Source organism: Canis lupus, chromosome 3 (assembly GCF_003254725.2).
Source record: "Canis lupus dingo isolate Sandy chromosome 3, ASM325472v2, whole genome shotgun sequence".
Classification (NCBI taxonomy): Eukaryota; Metazoa; Chordata; class Mammalia; order Carnivora; family Canidae; genus Canis; species Canis lupus.
The window spans coordinates 54,859,805-54,878,913 of NC_064245.1; the positions used below are offsets into that span (position 1 = coordinate 54,859,805).

General features: G+C 38.6%; 1 protein-coding gene across 1 annotated transcript in view; it reads right to left on the reverse strand.

Annotated features, from left to right (window-relative positions):
• The window catches only part of BTBD1 (BTB domain containing 1), a 43,397-nt gene that overhangs the window by 8,890 nt on the left and 15,398 nt on the right, over positions 1-19,109 (reverse strand). The window contains exons 3-5 of the mRNA XM_025436879.3: positions 16,563-16,668; positions 10,113-10,310; positions 3,579-3,771 (exon numbers count right to left, since the gene is read on the reverse strand). Of these exons, the coding sequence (XP_025292664.1) occupies positions 3,579-3,771; positions 10,113-10,310; positions 16,563-16,668 (497 nt within the window). The remainder of the gene's footprint in view (positions 1-3,578; positions 3,772-10,112; positions 10,311-16,562; positions 16,669-19,109) is intronic.

Consider the following 19,109-nt stretch of genomic DNA (forward strand, 5'->3'; position numbering starts at 1 on the left):
ATGAGAGACACACAGAGAGAGGCAGAGACACAGGCAGAGGGAGAAGGAGGCTCCCCAAAGGAGCCTGATTGGAACTTGATCCCGGGACTGGGATCATGCCCTGAGCCAAAGGCAGACACTCAACCACTGAGTCACCCAGGTGTTCCTATAACTGAATTCTGATGACACATGGGAACATCACTGGTCTTTGCATATACATTTCACAAGTGGCCACTATTCTCTTTTATTGGTTCTAACAGATTTTTATTAATCCTGAGGTTATCCAGATGAATCCATTGTTCTCAAAAGGAATTCTATCCTCAAGAAGACCATGCTCGGGATCCTTGGGTGGCGCAGCGGTTTGGCGCCTGCCTTTGGCCCAGAGCGTGATCCTGGAGACCCGGGATCGAATCCCACGTCGGGCTCCCGGTGCATGGAGCCTGTTTCTCCCTCTGCCTGTGTCTCTGCGCCTCTCTCTCTCTGTGACTATCATAAATAAATAAAAAATTAAAAAAAAAAAAAAAGAAGACCATGCTCTGTTTTCACAAAGGTTTAGGGGCACTACTGGCAGGGAGCCAGGGGCACCAGATTTACTGCAATGATTATGACAGTCTCCCAAAACAAAGGATCCAAAGCAACTTTCAAATATCCTATCAGAATTCACATAGGTGAAAAACTACAAGAGTTCAACCTAATTCTACTTTATGTACAAACCAAAGATTTTTGTTGTTGTTATAAAGCAAGATTACTTCTACAGAGGATGTATCTTATGTCTCTGCACAGAAAGAAATCAGGGGATTAGATCCAACTCTGTTCTCTGCAGAGCAGGGGGTTCTTCAAATCTCAAACATCACACACTGTTTCAGCATAAACCAAAGATTTTTTAAGGCAATTTTAATATTCACTGACCTTTACAAGAGGTGATTACCATATAAATAGAAAGTATTTTATAGTGAATTCTTGTTATTTGTAGCAATTATATTCTATAAAGTTGCCACAAATACTAAACCACTGCTCCTAGGGGGGGAACATGTGTGTATTATCTCTCTCTCTCAATCTCTCTCTCTCTCTCTCTCTCTCTCTCTCTCTCTCTCACACACACACACACACACACACACACACGCACAACCTCACAGAGATTATAATCTTAAATCCTAAAAACAACTCTATCCTAGTAAATTCCATTATCTTTATTTTACAAAAGAGAAAACAAAGGTTCAGAAGTGTTAAGTGACTTTGCCTGAGGCCCCCCACCAATGGTGGAGAGTTAGGATTCACATTGCCCAAATGACCCCAGGGCCAGTGTCCTGCCCTATATTGCATGGCCCTCAACTGTCCCCATTTCTACAGGAAAGCTGAAATAAGGCAGAGAGTATCTTCTTGTGATCTCAAGTCGGAAAATACTTCCCAGGCAACTATAATCTTTCCTATGACTTAAGAAAGCCCTGCAAGTATCGATTTTGAGAGTACAAATAAATTTTAGTGAATAGGTGAGTCGCAAATCTGGAAAATAATAAATATGACTGACTGTACTTTGTTTTATTTGAAACCTTTAAAAAAATGACACGATTGGCAGCACCAATGCTCCTGGTTTTTGACACATTAATATGATACACCTGTCCCCTGCCACGATGGCTGTCTCAGCATGCTGGTGTGTACACAGACTATCTTCTAGTGTGGTCCTGCCCAAGTGCCTACATTTGAAGTATGTATTTTATCTCAGTAACACTGCTTCATTACATTACAACTAGGTCATCATGTTGATTAAAAATAATGTGTGAAGTATATGATCTATGAATTTCATCAGGTAAAGAGGGAATACAAAATATTTTATTATAAAAAAGAGAAAACTGGTACTAATGTAGATAATGTTATCTGCAAAAATAATGAAAGACATCTTCCTTTCCAGTATTCAAGGCTCGAATTTCCTTATCTTTTATGACAAACATAAACAAATCACATCACCCAGAATCATAAGAATACTCCTGAAACACAGCAAGGTTGGCCAGCCTCATTATTTGAGGTTTTGATAGTCTATCACGTGAAAGAATTTTTCTAGACCCCATCTATTAACAGTTATATCTGGAATGAAAGTGAAATTTTTATCAAGTCTTCCTGACAACTATTGAACCAATCAAATTCCTTTTCTTCTTTGATCTGCTACTGTGATGAATAGATATTAATACATTTCCTAAAACTAAGTCATTTTTTTTCAATCTTCAAATAAACCCAGTTTGCTCACATAGTACTATTTTTCTGAGGTACTGCTAGATTCAAGACACTGATATCTTATGTCGAAGTTCTTCTGGATCAAAGAGACAGACCTAGAAAAGTTTTGGTCTCATCAGACTGCTGTATAAGGGTTATGCTTCTTTCAATAATTAACCAAAAGTATTTTCTTCTTTTAATGCTCAAGGAAATGACTTGTTCCTTGAAGTTTTGATAAAACTCACCTGTAAAAACCACCTTGTGAAGGGACAGTTCTTTGATAACTTTTAATTCCTTCCATTGGTCTATTCAGGCTTTCTTCTTCAGTCAATTTTGATAATTTATATTTGCCTATAAAATGATCCATTCCATCAAGATGTTCAATTTATTAGCACAGGGTAAGCTCAGAATTAAAAAAAAATTGCCTTAGTGAATGATTTATTCCAATTATTATTTCTAAATGTATGTTTTTTTCCTTTACTATCTTTGAGGTTTATTTATTTTGTTGATTATTTTAAGGAAACAGCTTATGCGTTTAATTCTACTGTTTTAAATTCATTAATTCCTACATTTATCTAATTTTTCTTCTCATTTCTATTGTTCTTTCGCTATTCATTTTCCAGCTATTTGAGTTCAATGCTTAAATCATTTATTTCTACTCTATTAAAACTAGATTATTACTGTTCTTTTGTGTGATACTTTGGCCTCATCTCATAAGTTTACATATAAAACATTCTCATTGTGACTGATTATCAAATAGTCCACAAATGCATTTATTTCCATTTTCACCCAGTCATTTATAAGTCCTCCCCCTCAGAATTGTTTTTTTTAACAAATTTGTTTTATTAAGTTCCTAGTTTGATGCTAAAGTGCCATTAAGTAAGTAAAAATCCAAAAGGTCTATTTTATGAAAACTGGTACTTATTTTATTTTTACATTTAACCTAAAGAAAACACAGTAGAGCAAAGATAAATTGCTCAACAGGATTATATCCATGCATCTTTCAAAATTCTTGGATTTTTTTTTTAGCCATTTCAGCTTTCGTAGCATACATGGAGCTATATCCCCTGTGCAGTATCCCATGCAAAGAAAAAGCTCAAGTTAAACGCTATAATAGCAAGTGTTTGATTCAAGGTGCAGAGCCCACTGGCCAGCGGTGGCAGTCCAAACAGAACCCAGGCCGTAGGAAACCACCCCCCCAGCCCTTCTACCTTCACTTGTTTCCTGAGAGGTCCTCTCACTCATGGTCCAGTGAGGAGATAGCTGTACCTCCCTGACTCTTGACTGTTGTAGTAACTCAGAGATGTATTAAACAAAGTTGAAACTAAAATGTGGTCAAAGATCTTCTGCAATACAGAGAAGGGAGCCCGCACTTGTGGTGAAGAAGCTACCTGATGCGGTCGCTTGTGCCACTGTAACCCCAGCGGCTCTCCACCTGCTGGAACCTGTTGATGCAGCACTCTTTCCCCCGCAGGCAGCATCGGGGCCGATCGATATATTCAACTCGTGGTTTAGGGTTGACAGTAAAATGAAGAAAGAGATTTACCACCTCACGATCGGACAAAATTCCAGACTGAGCGGGACCTGCAGAAATAAAAATATAACCTAGGAAAAGCACCTTGATTTCAATACAACATTTGGTAATACTCCACATAATCATGTGAATTCAAATCCAGAAAATGTAAAGTAACAATGAGGCAGAAAAATTTTAGTATGTATTTAATTTTAAAGATTTCTAAATCCATTTGATGTTAATCTAACAGAACGTAAGTGTTAATAGTGCTCTCTCTCAAATCAATCAATCTTTAAAAAACAACCACAAACGAACAAAATCCTCAACAAAGAAAACTTCAGATTCAGATAACCTCGCTGGTTAATTTTCCTAAACATTTCAGGAAAAAACAACACCAATCTTAAACTCTTGAACGCTAAAAAAAGAAACATTAACTTTTGTATGAGACCAGCATAAACTTGGTAATCAAAATCTCACAATTTCATTACAAGAAAGGAAAAATTATAGGCTAATTTCTCTCATGTAGTAGTCATAAAAATATTTTTATAAATTCAGCAAATTGGATTTGGTTACATAGGATAAAGCAAGACAACTAAGTCTGGCTTATATAAGGAATCCAAAATAGGTTTAATTTGGAAAATCAGTGTTGTTCACCATATTAGGAAAACAAAACAAAGAGCATCTCTCTACTTGCTAGATGGGATGCTGCCCAATTCATGCATTCCTTAATAAAATCAATTACATATTTTAAAAAAGAAAATAAAGGGGAAAATTACTGTATCACTATCTGAAAATAAGAGAAGTAATTGATAAAGTTAATGATAAAACCCTCAGCAGACTAGTAATAGAAGGAAGCATCCTTAATCTAATAAAAGGTATCTACAAAATATTCACAGCAAACATACTCTGTGAGGAAATACTTAGAGCTTTCTGTTTCTGTGTAAGACTGGAATGAAACAAAGATGTTCACTATCAGTACTTCTATTCACCAATATGCCAGAGGTCCTAGACCATATAATAAGGCAAGAAAAAGAAATAAAATGTCTAAAGATTAGAAAGGAAGTACAATTATTATTGTTTGCAGATGGCATGATTGTACATGTGTACTATGTACAGTGATCTACAAATAAATTATTAGAATTAGTGAATTTAGCAAGGTCACTAGATACAAGGTCAATATAGGAAAATCAACTGTATTTTTATCCACCACCAGTTCCAACACAGACATTTAAAAAAACAATCATGGGGGATCCCTGGGTGGCGCAGCGGTTTGGCGCCTGCCTTTGGCCCAGGGCGCGATCCTGGAGACCCAGGATCGAATCCCACATCAGGCTCCCGGTGCATGGAGCCTGCTTATCCCTCTGCCTATGTCTCTGCCTCTCTCTCTCTCTCTCTCTGTGACTATCATAAATAAATAAAAAATAAAAAAAAAAAACAATCATGGGGTGCCTGGATGGCTCAGCCAGTTAAATGTCTGCCTTTGGCTTAGGTCATGATCCCACGGTCCTGGGATGGAGCCCCACATCAGGCTCCCTGCTCAGTGGGGAGTCTGCTTCTCCCTCTCCCCCTACTTGTGTTCTCTCTATCTCTCTCAAATAAATAAAATCTTTTAAAAAACAAAGATAAAAAACCAATAACTTATAGTAGCATTTAAAAATCAAATACCTAGGCAATAAACCTACTAAGAAGCATACAAGACTGCTACCAGAAAACTCAAAATATTACTGAGAGAAATTTTAAAGGACTTAAATAAGTGTTTCATGGTTTGGAAGACTCAATACCATCAAAATGTCAATTATCTCCTCACCAATCTATAGATTCAATGCAATCCCTATCAAAATCTCATGATTTTGGAAGGTAAAAACTGAGAAGCTGAATACAAATTTTATTTATACGAAAAATGCAAAAAGACCAAAATTAGCCTACATAATTTTGAAGAAGAACAAAGCTGGAGAATTTTTACTACCAGATACCAAGATTTAGTGTGAAGTTATGCAGAATTGGTAAAAGAATAAATAAATATAACATTGGAATAGAACAGAACTCCAGAAACATATTCATTCAAACAAAATGACCTGATTTACAAAAAATTTGTCCAGCAATGTACAGGGCAAGGATAGTTTTTTAATATGTAGCTATATGGGGAAAAAAAAATGAACCTTAACCTCTACCTCACACCATATATATGTGTGAGAAAACAATATAGAAAACAAAAATACAGTTGGTTTATAGATCTAAACATTAAATGTAAATCAATAAAACTCCTTGAAGAGAACCTAAGACAATATCTTAATCATTTTGAGGATGTCAAGCTTCTTAAAGAGGACACAGAAAGAGAAAAAAAAGGGGGGGGGCACAGAAAGCCTTCGCCTTACTAAAGAAAAAGATTGATAAAGTAACTTCACCCTCTTCGCCGATGACATGATACTCTACATAGAAAACCCAAAAGTCTCCACCCCAAGATTGCTAGAACTCATACAGCAATTCGGTAGCGTGGCAGGATACAAAATCAATGCCCAGAAGTCAGTGGCATTTCTATACACAAACAATGAGACTGAAGAAAGAGAAATTAAGGAGTCAATCCCATTTACAATTGCACCCAAAAGCATAAGATACCTAGGAATAAACCTCACCAAAGATGTAAAGGATCTATACCCTCAAAACTATAGAACACTTCTGAAAGAAATTGAGGAAGACACAAAGAGATGGAAAAATATTCCATGCTCATGGATTGGCAGAATTAATATTGTGAAAATGTCAATGTTACCCAGGGCAATATACACGTTTAATGCAATCCCTATCAAAATACCATGGACTTTCTTCAGAGAGTCAGAACAAATTATTTTAAGATTTGTGTGGAATCAGAAAAGACCCCGAATAGCCAGGGGAATTTTAAAAAAGAAAACCATATCTGGGGGCATCACAATGCCAGATTTCAGGTTGTACTACAAAGCTGTGGTCATCAAGGCAGTGTGGTACTGGCACAAAAACAGACACATAGATCAGTGGAACAGAATAGAGAATCCAGAAGTGGACCCTGAACTTTATGGGCAACTAATATTCGATAAAGGAGGAAAGACTATCCATTGGAAGAAAGACAGTCTCTTCAATAAATGGTGCTGGGAAAATTGGACATCCACATGCAGAAGAATGAAACTAGACCACTCTCTTTCACCATACACAAAGATAAACTCAAAATGGATGAAAGATCTAAATGTGAGACAAGATTCCATCAAAATCCTAGAGAAGAACACAGGCAACACCCTTTTTGAACTCGGCCATAGTAACTTCTTGCAAGATACATCCACGAAGGCAAAAGAAACAAAAGCAAAAATGAACTATTGGGACTTCATCAAGATAAGAAGCTTTTGCACAGCAAAGGATACAGTCAACAAAACTCAAAGACAACCTACAGAATGGGAGAAGATATTTGCAAATGACATATCAGATAAAGGGCTAGTTTCCAAGATCTATAAAGAACTTATTAAACTCAACACCAAAGAAACAAACAATCCAATCATGAAATGGGCAAAAGACATGAACAGAAATCTCACAGAGGAAGACATAGACATGGCCAACATGCATATGAGAAAATGCTCTGCATCACTTGCCATCAGGGAAATACAAATCAAAACTACAATGAGATACTACCTCACACCAGTGAGAATGGGGAAAATTAACAAGGCAGGAAACAACAAATGTTGGAGAGGATGCGGAGAAAAGGGAACCCTCTTACACTGTTGGTGGGAATGTGAACTGGTGCAGCCACTCTGGAAAACTGTGTGGAGGTTCCTCAAACAGTTAAAAATAGACCTGCCCTACGACCCAGCAATTGCACTGTTGGGGATTTACCCCAAAGATACAAATGCAATGAAACGCCGGGACACCTGCACCCCGATGTTTCTAGCAGCAATGGCCACTATAGCCAAACTGTGGAAGGAGCCTCGGTGTCCAACGAAAGATGAATGGATAAAGAAGATGTGGTTTATGTATACAATGGAATATTACTCAGCTATTAGAAATGACAAATACCCACCATTTGCTTCAACGTGGATGGAACTGGAGGGTATTATGCTGAGTGAAGTAAGTCAGTCGGAGAAGGACAAACATTATATGTTCTCATTCATTTGGGGAATATAAATAATAGTGAAAGGGAAAATAAGGGAAGGGAGAAGAAATGGGTGGGAAATATCAGAAAGGGAGACAGAACATAAAGACTGCTAACTCTGGGAAACGAACTAGGGGTGGTAGAAGGGGAGGAGGGCGGGGGGTGGGAGTGAATGGGTGACGGGCACTGGGTGTTATTCTGTATGTTAGTAAATTGAACACCAATAAAAAAAAAAAATAAAAAAAATAAAAAAAAATAAAAATAAAAAAAAGTAACTTCATTAAAATTAAGATTTTCTTTTTATCAAAAGCCAAGATATAGAAGCAACCCAAGTGTCCATCAATACACAAAAAGATAAAGAAAATGTGGTACACATTACAATGGAATATTATTCATAAAAAAGAATGAGATCTTGCCATTTGAAACAACATGGATAGAGCTAGAGGATATTATGTTAAAGTGAAGTCAAACAGTGAAAGACATATACCATATGGTTTCATATATATGTGGAAACTAAAAAACTAATGAACAAACAAACAAAATAAACAAGCTCTTAAATACAGAGAACAAACTGTTGCCAGAGGGGAAGTCGTTGAGGGGGATGAGCAAAGTAGGTAGAGGGGATTAAGAAGTACAAACTTTCAGTTATAAAATAAGTCATGGAGATGAGAAGAACGGCATAGAGAATATACCCAATAATATTATAACAACATTAATTGGTGATAGATGGTGACTATACTTTTACAGAATAGTTGAAACACTATGTCATACACCTCAAACTAGGATAGCACTGTATATCTACTATACTTCCATAATAATTTTTTTAAAAGAAAAATTATCTCATGAAGGAGGATATCCAGTTATTGGCACAATCAGCATCATTAATTGTCAGAAACACAAAAAATTAAAACCACAATAAAGTATGTCCTCATCCTACTATATGACTAAAACTACAAAAACTGACAATACCAAGTTTTGCAGAGGATGTGGGACAACTAGAATGTACTCTTAACTCTCTTAACTTGGCAGTTGAGCATGAACTGATATAATCACTTTGGGTAACTATTTGGTAAGATCTAATGTTGACTACATGCACACTCTATGACATAACGATTCCACTTGTATAATACTCAACAGAAATGTTTACATATGCACCCTAAGTGACATGTATAAGAATGTTCTTAATGGCCCCCAAACAGAAATAACCCAGATGTTCAGCAAGAGTTAAATGCATAAATGAATCATGGCACATTCATACAACAGATTATACAACAATGAAAAAGAATGAGCTACTGTCACACACAACCACTGGGATGAATCTAAGACATGTTAAGAGAAAAAAGCCATACACAAAAGAACACATACTGTACATATAATTTCCTTTATATACGTTCAAAAACAGAAGACATGAACATTTCTCCAAAAATGACATCCAGATGGCCAACAGACACATGAAAAGATGCTCAACATCACTCACATCTGTCAAAATGGCTAAAAGATTTTTAAAGATTTTATTTATTTATTCATGAGAGACACAGAGAGAGAGGCAGAGACACAGGCAGAGGGAGAAGCAGGCTCCATGCAGGGAGCTTGATGTGGGACTCCATCCTGGGACTCCAGGATCACACCCTGGACCGAAGGCAGGCACTCAATTGCTGAACTAGCCAGATGTCCCAAAATACATGATTTTTGTATAGTTATACAAACTATACAAAATATACATGGTATTTTAAAAATATAACCTATGTTCACTCATATGTGTGGAAATCTAAAAAAACAAAATAAAAACAAAAGAATAAACAAACAAAAGGTAGGATCAGACCCACAAACACAGAAACTGGTGGTTGCCAGAGGGGAGGATAGGCAAAATGGGTGAAGGGGTGTGGGAGGTCCAGACTTCCAGGGATGAGTTAATTCACAGGAATAAAAAGGCACAGCACAGGGAATACAGTCAATGATACTGTAACAGCCTTGTATGGTGACAGGTGGTGGCTACACTGGTGGTGAGCACATAACCTTATAGAACAGAATCACCATGTTGTACACCTGAAACTAATGTAACCTGTGTGTGCCTCTACTCAAACAAACCAACAAAAAGAACCTAATACACATATCGAAATAAATATCCTATAATGTTATCCTGAAGGGCTACCAGGAGACATAAATGAAATTACATGCACATACCCACATTCATATATTGTGTAACTAGAACGCAATGAATACCAGCTGCTTCTCCTCCTGCACAGGGAGGCTAGCTGACTGCCTATTTGTTTTACACAGATTTTGGTCAGGTTATAGCCTTACCTGCTGCAAACTCCTCAATAGTCATCAGTGGAAACCGGATCAAGGACAGTGCTTTTCCCAGAACTTTCTGTTTGTTTCCAAAAGTCACAGGTAATTGTTGTCTTTGACATTCTGCTTCTGCCCATCGTACAACAGCTCCAAAAAGTCGACTTTCTCTAATACTAAGTGTGTCTCTTTCTAGAACCGCACAGAGTGTGTCTACAAGTAAAATACAAAAATAAATCAAATTAGGAATATTTTGCTCTTTAACAAAAAACACAAACAAGTTTATATTAAGTTTTCAAATTTCAACAAAAAACAGGCTAGATACTTAAAACTCTATACTTAAAAATATTAAAGAATGAAAAGAATTAAATGGCAGTTTTATTTAAAAAAATTGCTATAAGGTTAACATTCAACTTATTCCTTATTATACATGGAAACTTAGGTATAGCATCTCCTTGTATATTCATGCCATTTATTAAGCAAACTCAAATATCCAGAGTAAGATTAATAGTAACTGTCAGAGAAAGCGGCTTCAAATTAGTAATATAAATGTATAAAGTCTACAGATAACCATGCATTCATTCCCTAAATATTCCTTATTAAGTACTTTTTTAAAAATAAAGATTTTATTCATTTATTCATGAGAGACACAGAGAAAGAGAGACATAGGCAGAGGAAGAACCAGACTTCCTGCGGGGAGTCCAATGCAGGACTCAATCCCAGGATCATGACCTGAGCCAAAGGCAGACACTCAGATGCCCCCTTCATTAAGCACTCTTTATGGGTCAGTCACCATTTTAGATGCTGAAGATATATCACTGAACAAAAAGTTAAAAATTCCTTGCCTTCATGGAGCTTATATTCTAATGGGGGGAGAACATTAAACATAAATAAATTTAGTACGTTAGAAAATAAGTATAGAACAAATAGCAGGATAAGGAGTCATAAATGCAGTTTTGGTGGCTCATCTGAGCTAAGACTTGTTTGGGGTGGGGGTGGGGGGCCATCAGCCAAACAGAGGCCTCGCGAGAGGCAGTGCTCCAGGACCGACCATGTGAAGGCCCTCACACGAAAGTGTGCCTGGCAACTCTGAGGACCAGCCAGTGTGGCTACAGTGCAGTGTGCAAGAGGGAGGCCAGTATGGCTAGAGTGCAGTGAGCAAGAGGGAAAGTGGTAGGTGATGAGGCCAGAAATGGTTGGGGAAACGGCATATAATCCTATAGTACCCTATAGATCATTTGCCTTCTACTCTGAGTGGAAAGGGGAACAAACCTGTGGAAGATGTGGGGCTGTGACATTTTATGTTGTAAAACGATCACACTGGCAGCTGTGTTGAGAAGAGAGCCTACCAGAGGTAAGAGTAGAGAGGAGACTGAGCAGGCTCCTGCTCTGATCCAAGTCAGAGGTGAAGATGGCTGGGACCAGAAGGATGAGGTGATAAACACTCAGCTTCAGGATACGTTCTAAAGGATGACTCACTCTGATGTCCTCAGAGACTGAATATAGAGGGTGACGGGGGCAGAAGGGGGGTGTTGCGGGTCAAGGGTAATTCCTGGGCTTCTAGTCTAAGCAATGGATGGATGACAGTGGTGTCAATCAACTGAGACAGGAAAGCCTACGGAGGAGGTTCTGGGGGATGGTGAGAGGTGAGATCTGGAGTTAAATTTGGGACATCTTAAGTTTGAACTCTCTGACATCCCAAGTATAAATGTCATGCCCGAAACTCAGGCCCTCACTCAGAGTCCTTCTTTTACCAGAAGGCAAAATTAAAATCAGCTCAGCTTCTATAGTAGACCAGAACCAGAAGTCCAGAGAGGTGGCCTTATAGGCGAACAGACTAGAATAAAAAGACAGGCTGCAACCAAACAGAAGCAGAGAAGAGAGGAAATCTGTGAAAAGTAGATGGAGATGCCTGAAAAGCACTATAGTCAAGAGTCTTTTACACAAAGAGGAAGATTAAAAAATAAACACACAGGGGTGCCTGGGTGGCTCAGTCAGTTGAGTTCCGACCCTTGGTTTCAGCTCAAGTCATGATCTCAGGTTCAAGGGATCCAGCACTGAGTCAGGCTCTGCACTCAGGAGGGAGTCAGCCTGAGGAACCCCCCAACCCCGGTCTCCCTCTACCCCTCCTCTCTGCTCTTGCCTCCCACCTCCATCCAAAATAAATCAATCTTTAAAAACAAAACAAAAAACCATACAAAAAAAACCACTTTAGAGGCCTGAGGGCTTCACTATACCATAACTGATAGTCATAATAATGAGCACTAATAATTCTAAGATTCAAATAAAAATAAGGATGCCATACTTATATACAGCAGAAATCAATGAAGACATTAAATATACTTAAATTACCCAGTATTACACATCTAAGAAAATTTTATTTATTTACTTAAGATTTTATTTATTCATGAGAGATAGAGACAGAGACCCAGGCAGAGATAGAAGCAGACTACTTGCAGACAGCCCAATGCAGGACTCAATCCCAGAATCCCGGGATCATGACCTGAGTCAAAGGCAGACAGTCAACCACTGAGACACTCAGGTGCCCCTAAGAAAATTTTATTTAAAAAAATTTGTATTCCATAATGGTCTATACATTCATACTACAGCCAAATATTTGGACAATATCAAACCACAGCTATCATTCCAGCAAAGATGTCTCAGTCCTCAGAACACAGTAGAGGCTCAACAATATGTTAAAAATGAAATATTATACATGATTTTTTAAATCACTTTCTTCCTTCTCTTGTAGCTGAGCAAATGAATATAAACTAAGGCTCCGAAAACTTTTTCATAGGTAAATGAATGTAAACCAATATGCCTTAATACTTGTAGGAGGATTAGGACTATCCACTGACCAAAATTAATCATTCAATGGAAAAACAGACAACCTTGGATCTACACATCTCTATTCTATATGCTAATAAACTTTGCTAAAGATAAACACAAACTTAAAATATCAGCAGGGGATATAAAAAGCTTATTATACTACCTTTGGCATAATGTAAATTCGTTTTCCTATCATCATGACATATTATCTTCTTCCTTTAGCAAAAAAGCTCTGAGAGAGAAACTGTGTATTTCTGCTTGGAAGAATAGTAAGCACATCCATCCAGAACATATATTCAAATCCCAGAGGAGAAAAAAACTTCCCCAAAATCTAAAACTATAAATCTGTAAGGGCTCCTGAAGCCTGGCCCAGCTTTCTCTCAACTCTTGGACTTCTCTTTCAACCCCAATTTTTTTTTGTTAAGATTTTATTTATTTATCCATGAGAGACAGAGAGAGAGAGGCAGAGACACAGACAGAGGAGAAGCAGGCTCCCTGCAGGGAGCCCGGCGTCGGACTCGATTCCAGGACTCCAGGATCATGCCCTGGGCCGAAGGCAGGCGCCAAACCGCCGAGCCACCCAGGGATCCCCCTCAACCCCAATTTTTAATAAGCACATAAAAAAAATGTTTTTATTTATTCATAAGAGGCACAGAGACACAGAGATATGGAGGGAGAAGCAGGCTCCTTATAGGAAACCTGATGCAGAACTCAATCCCTGGACCCAGGATCACGTCCTGAACTGAAGGCAGACGCTCAACCGCTGAGGCACCCAAGCACCCCAACAAGTGCATTTGAGGCAAACTAGACTGTGATGTGGAAAACACACATAGGTCTCCTATTGGCAGCTGAGAGCTCAATAAAGATCATAAAAACCTCTAAGATTATGTTTTGTGAAGATTTTAACATAAGTAACTGTGAGTCAAATCAACAAATATTTGGAGAGCACTGACCCTGTACTAGGCACCTACCTCAAGAATCCCAGGTTCCAAAGGCACCATGCCTGACCTGGGGGCCATTTACAAAACAGTTTCCAGGAGAAAGTCATCTACCTACAAGCAGTATTTCAAACACAAACTGAAGCACAAATGGAGTACCTGGTAACCCCTTAAGGGGGAGAAAATTAGGATTAAGTACTGTTTCCTTAGCAATGTGGGCAGTGCTTGGGCTCTCAAACATCCAGTCAATGGCCTGTTATGTACACTGGGGAGGAATCCAGCCCCTGCCCTTCAGGATCATTAATGCAGAATGAGTATAAATCCTTCCCCACATACTGTGCAACAGACAGGCACACTATGAGATGTTATGACAGAAAATGCTAAACATCAAGGAAGAGGGTGGGACGTCAGTTCTTAAGAAAGGAGTCACTGCAGAAGTATAATTTGAGCCAAGATGTTAAGACTGAAGGAGAACTAGCCAAGGTGGAAAGGAAAGGCAACATTCTAGACACAGTCCAGTTGGTCAGCAAATATTAACTGAACAGGTACTAGGTTCTATTGTCTTCAGTGCTAGAGATACAGTGGTAAACAAGACAAAGTCCCTGCCTTCAAAGAATTTACAATCAGGAGTGCCTGGCTGGCTCCGTTAGTAATCACAGGACTCTGGATCTTGGGGTTGTAGTTCAAGCCCCATGATGGGTGTAGAGATTACTGAGAAATAAAGTCTTAAAAAAATTTTACAGTCTAGGTGGGGGAGGTAGACAATCATCATAAACACACATAGACAAACACCTATTTAAGAATTTCAAAAAAAAAAAAAAAAAAGAATTTCAAATAGGGATCCCTGGGTGGCGCAGCGGTTTAGCGCCTGCCTTTGGCCCAGGGTGCGATCCTGGAGACCCGGGATCAAATCCCACGTCAGGCTCCCGGTGCATAGAGCCTGCTTCTCCCTCTGCCTCTGTCTCTGCCTCTCTCTCTCTCACTGTGTGCCTATCATAAATAAAAATTAAAAAAAAAAAAAAGGAATTTCAAATAGTGAAAGGTATTATGAGGAAATCAGAGTAACAGCACAGGGATATTTAGGGGAACATGGTATCTACTTTTATGGTATCTACTTTTAAGGTCCGAGATGGCCTGTCTCAAGTCTCATTTAACTTGGTATCAGAATAATTAAGAGGAGGAAGACACATGCAGATTCAGGGGAACAGTAAACACAAAGGCTTAAAGATAAATAACCCTGGCCAGTGTGTGTGAAGAGCAGGGATTGACAAGGAGGAGGGCAGGGGACTAGGTCAGGTATAGACAGAGGACGCAGTGAGTGCTGCTTTTCTTCCTCATGACCATCCTCTGAAGGTACTCCTCTGAAGGTACGTGGGATCATGTGACTGAATTCAAGACAGTAAAGAGCGAAAAGCGGGTGCCACTTCAAGGCCAAAGCTCTCAAAATGGGGGTGTTTTCCCTGCCATACTCTTTCCTGTCTGCCAGCAAGAGAGATGATAAGAAATAATCATAGATATCTAATATACATTTTGTGTTCATCATGACGAAGAGATACTTAAGGTCACAGGCCTAGGTCAGCTCTCCCTACTCTCCTCCAATAATAAAAGTCAGACTCCTCAGCCTGTCCTCAGCCGGTCCTGTGCAGCCAGGCTTTAACCTGCGCACACCCCCACCTCTTACACCCACTTCTTCCTGGGATCCACCTGCTTCTCATGCCCTCCCCTCTTCGTTATCCAAATACTACCCATTCTTTACAGCCCAGATCAGAATCTCCCTTGTCAAGACTTTTTTTTTTTTAAAGACTTTATTTATTCATGAGAGAGACACACACACACACACACACACAGAGAGAGAGAGAGAGAGAGAGAGAGAGGCAGAGACACAGGCAGAGGGAGAAGCAGGCTTCATGCAGGAAGCCTGATGTGGGACTCGATCCCGGGTCTCCAGGATCACACCCTGGGCCGAAGGCGGCACTAAACCGCTGAGCCACCCGGGCTGCCCTGTCAAGACTTTCTTAATGCTACTCAATCTGAGGTAATATTTCCATGTTTTGGATTTGCATAGTAATTATTTTCTATATATTTAGCTCAAAAAAAGCAAAATCACATTTTGCTGTATGCTATCCAGAATTTTCTATTAGTGTCTTAACATTTAACTTTCAATATGTGTTCCTTGATTCTCTAATAAGATTATAGTTTCCTTAAGAAAAATCACATCTGGGATCCCTGGATGGCGCAGCAGTTTGGCGCCTGCCTTTGGCCCAGGGCGCGATACTGGAGACCCAGGATCGAATCCCACGTCGGGCTCTTGGTGCATGGAACCTCCTTCTCACTCTGCCTATGTCTCTGCCTCTCTCTCTCTCTGTGACTATCATAAATAAATAAAAATTAAATAAAATGTTTAAAAAAAAAAAAAAAAGAAAAATCACATCTTACTCTCTGTATTTCTTAAAAGACCCTCCTATCCATGCACATGGTATATAATCAATGAATTTGATTTGACATTTTTTAAAAGGTGATAAAGTAGTTATGACTTTTAGGAATATGTCACCAAAATAAAGAAAGCAAAACTCTTAGAGATAGACTTACCAAATTTGGAAAAGCCACCACTTTATAATAACAGCCTGTCCAGCAGAAAGGCTGACTAGTAAGGCATTACTGCACTTAGGTGGCATGACCTGAACAATGGTGGACTTACCTATATCAATGTCGGTAAAGCCCTCTGCGCTTATTGCATCCATTGTGCTTTTGTCTATTGTGTCTAGACAAAGACTAGCAAGCTGAGGTTCATCAAACAATCGAGCCTAAACATACAAAAAGACAGTTATTTTACTTTCATAGTTATTTTACTTTCAGACTATACATATTCAAAGTTAATACTGTAAAGAGTTATAATTGCTAATCATGTAAAAACACCTACTTAACCATTTTAATGTGTATATATTCTCCATTCCACATCAGAAATGAAAAGGTAAAAGCACAGATGTCCTGCTAACAACAAATTCACATTACCACTGATAACTTTGTTATTTTTCTTACCATATGCTCATACACACACACACACACACAGAGCCTGGTTTCTTATACATTATTTTGATCCTTAACAAACACTCTAGGTTAGATAAGGCAGACATTATTATCCCATTTTCCAGAAAGGTGTGCTGACTTGCCTAACGTGATCTAACTAGTTGTGTTGTGAAGCCATTACTTAAATGCAAGTTTTAGGATATTTTCACTAAACGATATCAATTGTCAAACATACCAGTACAAACATTAGATTTTTTTTTTCCATTTTCTGTCTTGACTAGAGGGAGAGAATGATGTACAAGAATTTTAGAGTATGGGGATCCCTGGGTGGCGCAGCAGTTTGGCGCCTGCCTTTGGCCCAGGGCGTGATCCTGGAGACCCGGGATCAAATCCCACGTCGGGCTCCCGGTGCATGGAGCCTGCTTCTCCCTCTGCCTGTGTCTCTGCCTCTCTCTCTCTCTGTGTGACTATCATAAATAAATAAAAATTAAAAAAAAAAAAAAAGAATTTTAGAGTATGAAAGTTCTGAGTACCTAAGTAAAAACTAGGCCCAATTTCTAGTAAAAACTAGAAAAGCAAATAGTCACAGGACAGAATATTCTACAATGAGAGTGATCTACAACCATACACAATAATATGAATGAATCTCACGTGATAAGCAAAAACCATAGTAGAAATTGAGCAAAAATATACCGTAGGATTGCAATAAAGCTAATCTAGGCTTTAAGAAGTCAGAAGTAAGCTTATAATATGTGATTAATTAGGATGCATACTATAATTTTTTTTAAAAAAAAGTTTAGGGGCAACTGGGTGGCTCAGTCAGTTAAGTGTCTGACTCTTGATTCTGGCATAAGACATGTTATCAGGGTTGTGAGACTGAGTCCCACAGTGCACTCCATGCTGGGCATGGAGCCTGCTTAAGATTCTCTCTCTCCCTATCCCACTGCCCAATCAATGAACCAGTGCCCTGGTTCACTCATTCTTCAAAATAAACAAAAACAAGTTTAAACCCAGGCATGGAGGAAAGGGGTAGAGAACCCAACTTCAAATGAGATTTAAAAAACCATAACACTGGGGGTGCCTGGGTGGCTTAGTCAGTTGAGTGTCTGTCTTCAGCTCAAGTCACGATCCCAGTGTTTTGGGATGGTGCCCTTTTTCAGGCTCTTTGCTCAAGGAGGTCTGCTCCTCCCTTTCCCTCTGCTGTTCCCCCTGCTTGTGCTCTCTATCAAAGAAGTAAATAAAACCTTGATAGAAAGATAGATAGATAGATAGATAGATAGATAGATAGATAGATAAATAAATAAATAAATAAATAAATAAATAAATAAATACCTGTAACACGCTGAAAAAACATGCAATGATAGGTATGCCAATGACCAAGCTTTCACACTGGCCTAGGATCAGGTCTATTTCCATTTAATAGTATGGACAAAGACAAAATGCACAAAGTATTCACACTACGTCATACAGAAACCTGCTGAGAATACTATCAATTAATTAACCATTACTTGGCCTGGCTGATGACTCTTCATTTACTTGTGAAGTAAAATTCATTTGCAAGGGATTCAGTAACTCAGATGCTACTGAACAAATAATAAATGTCCCTAAACTATACAGTTATCTTGTGTATTATGGGGGAGAGATGAGGGCAATAAACACACCAGATTAAATTTAAAACAGATATATATAGGGGCACCTGGGTGATTCGGTCAGTTAAATATCTGACTTGACTTTGGCTCAGGTCATGATCTCAAGATTGTGAGATCATGCCCCACATCAAGCTCCACACTCAGTGGGGAGTCTGCCTGAGATTCATCTTCCTCTGCCACCACCCTCCTGCTTGCTCTGTCCCTCTAAAATAAATAAATAAAATCTTTATAAAAAAAATAAAATAGGAATGCCTGGCTGGCTCAGTCGGTGAAGTGTCTGCCTTCAGCTCAGGTCATGGGTTCTGGGATTGAGTCCTACATCAGGCTCCCTGCTCAACTGAGAGTCTGCTTCTCCCTCTTCCCTCCCCTCCCCACTCATGTTCTCTCTCTAGCTAACTCTGCTCTCTCTCAAATAATCTTTTAAATAATAAATAAAAGATATATATTATACATGATATATACTTACATACATAAAATATGTATTTTAAGTCAGTATTTCTTAAAATTATGTTTGAAAATGCTCTTCTTAGATTATACATTGGGCTTTTTTTTTTTTTTTAATTTATTTA